General features: G+C 36.6%; 1 protein-coding gene and 1 pseudogene across 1 annotated transcript; one reads left to right on the plus strand and one right to left on the minus strand.

Moving 5' to 3' along the window:
* Nucleotides 1-1,714: 1,714 nt before the first annotated feature.
* Nucleotides 1,715-2,245, plus strand: LOC113324213. The gene has a single exon (XM_026572533.1). It carries the CDS (start codon nucleotides 1,715-1,717, stop codon nucleotides 2,243-2,245), a length of 531 nt encoding a protein of 176 aa, XP_026428318.1.
* Nucleotides 2,246-6,523: 4,278 nt separating this feature from the next.
* LOC113325479 lies at nucleotides 6,524-6,623 on the minus strand (annotated as a pseudogene).
* Between the last annotated feature and the right edge of the window lie 420 nt (nucleotides 6,624-7,043).

The raw sequence follows: 7,043 nt of genomic DNA on the forward strand, positions 1-7,043 counted from the left end.
AAGGATTAGTTTGCTAGAAAGGCAAACTTCTTGTATTTATAGACAAGGTAGTTTGGACACCAAGGAATTTACAAAACCGAAAATATTCTCAAGATATTCATTAAAGCACAAATTCGGTTTCCATAATTCCTGGAAATACTCTGTCCAAAAATAACGATCGAAATCTCTCGGAAAGTCTAATTAGTAAATGCACATTACTAATTCTTTAATTTCCCTACAAAATGAAATTAATAACCTTAATTAAAAGATTCTTAACTTACTTATGTTTCGATCCTGGGATTCTCTTCCCTTAGCCGTTAAGGAATATCTTTGTACAATTATAGAAATAAACATTCACAGCACGTGTTCAAAGTTTGTCGACATCTTTACTTTGTAAGTTCTCTTTCACACTTACAACCTTGAAACAGATTTGCCACACTTCCAAACAAATTTAGAATTGGTTCATCTGACTTTCAAGAACTATGTGATTGATCAAACCAACATTCAATCATAATTATGGGTTTAACGGTTCTACCAAAACAAGTTTCGGTTCTAACTCCATGTGAGTACTACGCACAGTCACACTAGCTTCCCAAAGATTCGGTTGACTAGGTACTAGGATCGGTTCCCCACATATATATGGTATCTAACTTATATGTGTTGCACATGTCCATAGGATCGGTTCTCCTTTCTGCTATAAACCTTGCTGCACCCTATACAAGGATCGGTTCCCCTTGATGTACTGCACCCCTTACAAGGATCGGTTCCCTTTCCCTTACTAGGATCGGTTTCCTTTCCCTTACAAGGATCGATTCCCTTTCCCTTACTAGGATCGGTTTCCTTTCCCCAAGGTCAGACATAATCCGATCATACCACAAGTGATTACTTAAGATTGGTTTTACTAATAAAAGTTATACTAATACATAAGTCCAGATTTTGTGAATAGTTCTACCAATATCAAACAAGTTTATGAACTTACTTCCTTAAAACACATGTAAACACTGTTCCCTACGATGAAATCCTCACCTCATACCCATACATAATCACAATAGCATTCAAATGATTATGGCGATGTCTTATCTACAAAGTTTAATGGTTAAGCAATAAACCTCGTATTGTATTCCTTAATACTATGTCTATCTAGAGTTCATATATGTTTCGCAGTTATGTTTTCAATATGCACGACTTGAAAGATACGTTAGGGAATGAAACATTTCAAGTCAAATATCACTAACCTCAAGTGGAAGGATGATTATTGTTGTTGTTGTAGCTCCTTGCTTCTTCACATCTTCAAGACTTCACAATACTTGTAATGTCTCATATCCTAATACTTTCAAGCTAACCTATACGAAGTTTAACTCTAGCACATAATCAAGCTACTCTTAACATGAGTTTTTATTCACTAAAATATGACAACCAAACTTGACATACCAACGCTTGGTGGGTTCAAATGAGTAATGCTCTAACATAAACATTGCCACTGACGGAGACTAGTTTGGTTTTCAATTTAACATCATCCAAAAGCCCAACAGTTAAAGAAGTCTGGAGGACTGCAACTTTCTTAACTATAAAAGAACTATGCTTCCTTAGAAACAGAGCAGTTTTTGATGAAATACAGCCAAATGCTGAAGCTTTGAAGCAGAGGATAATGCAAAATACTAAGGACTATAAATTCAGAATAAAATGTTTTATGTGGAATACAGTGGAAAACCTACAAATTCTGAAAACCTTTGGAATGAAATGCAGGAGAGTGAAGCATATCAAAATACAAGAAGTTTTATTTTCTTTTCCCACTGGTGATCAAATCTTATTATGTTGTGATGGAGCAGCAAGAAACAACCCTGGAGAAGCAGGATATGGGTTTGTAGGGAGAGATTCTACTAGCACTGTTTTAATTGTTGTTGCAGGTGGAATGGGTATTGCAACAAACTTCATGGCAGAGGTTTATGTAGTCATAAATGCATGTGAATGGGCTATTAGCAAAGTTTTCTTGAACATATGCAGTAGATCTGATTCCAAAGCAGTTATAAAATCTTTTTCAGCCAATGAAGTTCCTTGGTATGTGCAGACAAGATGGAACAAAATAGTTGATATTCTTATTAGCTGCCAATTCATACATAGTTACAGGGAAGTTAACTCCTCGGATGATGGCCTTGCAAAAATGGAAGCTCTCTTACCTAGAGGTGACAAGAGAATTTTCTTAGGTAGACCTTCTTTTATGATACGTATGGAAAATACTGATATTACATATTATAGATTTAGTTGAAAAATGTAAGGAAGCTTGCTTGTTTTCTTCTATTTCTGAGCTTTGTTGTTATTTTTGAATAACTTTTGTACATTCATTTTTGAAAATTAATACAAATATTATTAAGCAAAAAAAAAAGACAGAGACTAGTTTGATGTTATAGAAAAGAACTGATACTCATATTTTCTGTTTCGAAAATGATAGTACCAACCATTTGTTGTTGCTATTTGCATAGCCTCTAACATAGCCCAGGCTTCAGCTTGCTGGACGTTTATAGCTCTTTTGAGTGTTCCCCTCATGATATATGCCCTTCAAGAATTTCTAGTTATAATTCCAATACCAGCTAACAAAGATTCTGAATTATACGAAGCATCAATATTTATCTTTAAGAATTGTACATGAGGAGGCTCCCAAGGCAGATGTAAGATGTAGTTATGTATATGAGAATGACCATGAGCAACAAATGAGCTATATAAGTGATGTTGTGCCATGTAAGAGTTTATCTGTTGTATGACAGTGTGATGATTGGGTGTTATATTACTAAAAACAACCCTACATCTATGTTTCCAAATGAAGTGCATTATGCAGAGAGCTAAGTGAACAACCTGAGGTGTTTGTTTAATATTTATATTCCAATCCTTAACCTGCCAAGTTTGAATCCAGGAGAGAACTGAAGGATGCTGCACATAAGAAATAAACTGATGAAGAAAAAATGTCCCCCAGATTGCTTGAGAGAAAGAGCAATGGGGTAACAAATGATCCAGATCTTCAGTTTGATTCATACTACACTGAACACAGAATTTTTCATCAGTATGCAGGCGTCTAAAAATGCAAGCTTTAAGAGGAATAGCATCACGTATTCCTTTCCAAAAAAAATTGAAACTTGTATGGCACTTTCAATTTCCATACTGCTAACCAAAATTGTTGAGATAAACCCATTGTAATGTCAATATGCAAATCCTTTCCACAAAGCATCTTGTATGCTGAAGCAGTTGTAAAGATGTCAGTACTAGTAAAAGTCCAGAACAACTTATTTTCTTGATCTAATTGTAAAGAACTAGTGAGAATGGAGTTCACCTGTTCTGCAGGAAAAAATTGCCGAAGAAGTGGTATATTTGATAGACACATTTTTGGGTCTAATTTGTCCTCAATGTTCTGTATCGTTAGTACTCGATTTCGTATTTATTTTGGTGTTTTGTGTATTTGTAGGTATTTCTTTGGAAATAAATATTGTTGGAAAATTCGGCTCGAAAAGTTGCTCGGAGCACCTCGAAGGACAATTGCTATACGGACCCCCATTTTTGCTAAGTGTCACTCACAGCTATATGTAGACCATTTTTGTCCACAACACCCTTCTCCCTCGTTTGAATTAATTTTTTTGGCGGGAAACTGTTTTTTTCACCTGCAACATATTCTTCTTCGGATTTGGAGGAGCTGCAGTAAGACTCAATGGATGAATTTGCACGGGATGACTTTACGGAGCGTAACAGGTGTGGTATGGTTGATTGTTTCGATTAGAATTGGCTGGATCGTCGGATTGAAGCTAAACAGGGCAAGCCATGTTCACAAGGGAGACAGTCACGGGATTACAGCGAGTTTGGACGTGTACCGCACGCGTTGGTTGCTTCAGAAACGTGAAGGAGTTAAACAAAGATTCTATGCACGTATCTAGACGCGTGCAGGAGAAGAAAAAGGGAAGACAATATTCCCGAGAATATTTTCTTTGCTGCCGGAGTTATGAGGATTATTTGGAGTAATGGGGTGATATTCGAAGGCCTCTGTGGGTATATATAGGCTTCTAGTATCACATTTAGGGGGACAGAGAGTTTGGGGAGAGGCGGAGAGCAACAACAAAAGAGAAAAAAATCACATCAGAGAACCACCATTTCTGCTGCTGCTGAAGAACACGAAGAACAAAAGACCACCAGAGGCAGTCGTTCATGCTACAATGACAACGACAGCCACACGAGGGTCGCAGAGATACAACAACAACAGTTCTTTTTTTATCGTTCTTTGTAACAGTGTTTTGCAACAATTATAAACGTTGCAAACACCCGATTTTCATTATTTTCTCTCCATTTCATCTTTGTAAACAAATTTTGAGCATGAATCAATATTTTGAGCAAGTTTACAAAATGATGAGCTAAACCCATCCTCTGGGGCGACGGAGGAAGCTATTTTGCCAATGAAATGTGGTAATCTCTATTTTATTTAATTTATGCAATTATCATATGATTATTTGCCTTGATAAATCAATAGATAAAATGGTTTTTACTAAACAATTGTTATTTCAATTGATGGAGCATGCTAGCCTAGGGTTTTGATGTCCCATACTTTCGATTTACAATTGTTATTTCTAAAAAATCAACTTTTGCAATATTAAGAATCAATTTGAATGAAGGATTTGCATAATTATAATTAGAGAATATAAATCACTTTGATATTGGTAATTAGTGGAATCCATAGCCCCAGTCTTCTCCATATTTTTCATATCACTTTTCTTTAAGTTTCCTATAATTTTTATTTAAAATTAAGTCTAAAATCTGCTTTCACAAGTCTTGAACGAATCTTATTACTACAACAACATTGAAAAACACATCAATTTTGGCGCCGCCGACGCGGACTTGTCTTTAGGCTAGAGTTTTAGATTTTTTTTTAGGTTTTTATTTTATCCGTTCTTCTTTACGTTTTTGGGTTTTTGTCTTTTTCTTACAGAATTCGGAATTTGGAGCGAAAGAAAATTTTGCCAAAGCTTTTGGTGAATACTTAAAGACTTCGAGTGAAAGGCAAAGCGAAAGGAGCGAAAGAAGAAGATATTTTTTTTATTTTATAAAAAAAAAGAGAAAAAAAAAGAGAGACATTTTTATTTTTGTAGATTTTTATTTTTTTTAGATTTTCTTTTTCTTTTGCACTTTTTATTTTTGGACTTTGGACTTTAAATTTTGGGACATTATTTTTTAAACCCTACAGAAGGGTAGTTTAAATATAAACTGTTTGCACAGAAGGACGGTGATTACGATATCACCTCGGCCCCTCGGGTTCGTACATGACATAGGAGTCGTGGCCCGAGTCGACTACAAAGGTTCATCCCCTGTCTGGTACGGGAGGTAAGTTTGTCGAAACACTCGTGAATCCCCTGTCAGCGAGTTACTGTCTTCCTTCGTATGCATATATGTTGAGGACTTGAAAACGGCTGCTTTAATTTCCTAGTAAAGGGCAAGGACTGTCCATACAAGATAAGGGTTCGGATTTCATCACCGTTCTCTTCTTGCCCGCCTTAGGAAAACGACACCAAACGCGAACCTAGGCCTAAAATTTTGACTAGAACGAGACCGATAGGGTAACGAGCTTAACAGGAAAGTCATTCGAAAAATATTGGTTACTCTTTTAAGGATACTTCGAAGTTCTTGACGGTTTCTGTAAGTTGAATGCGTGACTGCACCGCCTTGTAATACCGGTGAGGCCTTGGGTCTCAAAGCTCCACCGAGCTTCCCTCGCTTCTATTCAACTTACTTTAACTCGGATTAATTCCAGAGGGGTTTGCTTAAGTTGTAACGAATTCCCATTTGAAGGATTAGAAGCTGGTCTAGAAACAATCTAAGTGGAGCCATCATGCTTTTTGTTTGCTAGAAATCAGTAGGTTTGCTGTGGTAGAGTCATCCTTGTTTGTGTTTGCATAGAACATCCCTTCCTTTTTAGGACTTTCCTTTTTGATTTTGTTTTTCTAGTGTATGCCCGAAGTTTTTAAACGGGCTTGGAAAAGAAACACTCTAGGTCGTTTGATTAGTGACAAACCTAGTAGTTCTTCTTGTGAAGGCGGGGAGCTCGAAGACTCTTCTTTTGAGATCCCCGTTTTTGGAAACTTCAGTTTTGAGAATCTGTCTCTTCGTGAGGAAAGTACCCCTAGTACTCCTAGTCCTTTGGTAGTGCCAGAAATGGTAACTTTGAAAGCTTTGCTAAACCCAAGTAGGACCTCTCGTCCGTCTTGTATCAAGTTATCAGAAACCGAGGCAAATTATGAACTGAAACCTGGGACTTTACAGATGCTCCCAATGTTTTTAGGGAAGGAGAATGAGAACCCCTATTTTCATGTTAAGGAATTTGAGGAAGTTTGTAGTACTCTGAAAATTAAAAACCTAAGTGATGATGCGTTGAAACTTAGGTTATTCCCCTTTTTCTTAAAAGATAAAGCCAAATCTTGGTTGTATAGTTTGGACTCCGAGTCAATTGAAATCTATGACCAACTTACTTATGCCTTTATACATAAGTTTTTCCCAAGGCATAAAACATCGTCTATTAGGACACAAATATCTACTTTTTCCCAACAAGAGGGAGAATATTTATATAGGTACTTAGAAAGGTTCAATGACTTGATATCTCAATGTCCTCATCATGGTTTGGATAAAGTTAGGTTAGTTCAGATCCTCTACGAGGGTTTAGATTATTCAATAACAACCATGGTTGAGTCCTTATGCACAGGTGGATTTGAGAATAAAACTGTTGATGAAGCGATGACATTTTTGAATGAAGTCGCCGATAAGACCCAACAATGGGAAAATAGTAGGGAACCCCAGAAAACAATTCTTCTAAGTAGAGGAAATGTTAATAGGGTAGAAGGATCTCATGAGTCAGATGACAAAATAGCAGCTATAACCAAAAGGTTAGAAGCCTTAGAATTAGGTCATTCTAGTGGTAGTAGTGGAAGAAATGAGCCTTTTTGGGAAGGCCATGCGGTTGAAGAGCAAGCCAATGCTCTTTATAACAACACTAAGTTTGATAACCGACAGAAGTTTGACCCATATTCAGAAACCTATAACCC

This window comes from Papaver somniferum, chromosome 11 (assembly GCF_003573695.1).
Source record: "Papaver somniferum cultivar HN1 chromosome 11, ASM357369v1, whole genome shotgun sequence".
NCBI classification, from domain to species: Eukaryota; Viridiplantae; Streptophyta; class Magnoliopsida; order Ranunculales; family Papaveraceae; genus Papaver; species Papaver somniferum.

Excerpts from the sequence above, each read along its gene's own strand:
- LOC113324213 (XM_026572533.1), top strand. The coding sequence starts at position 1,715 with ATGAAATGCAGGAGAGTGAAGCATATCAAAATACAAGAAGTTTTATTT.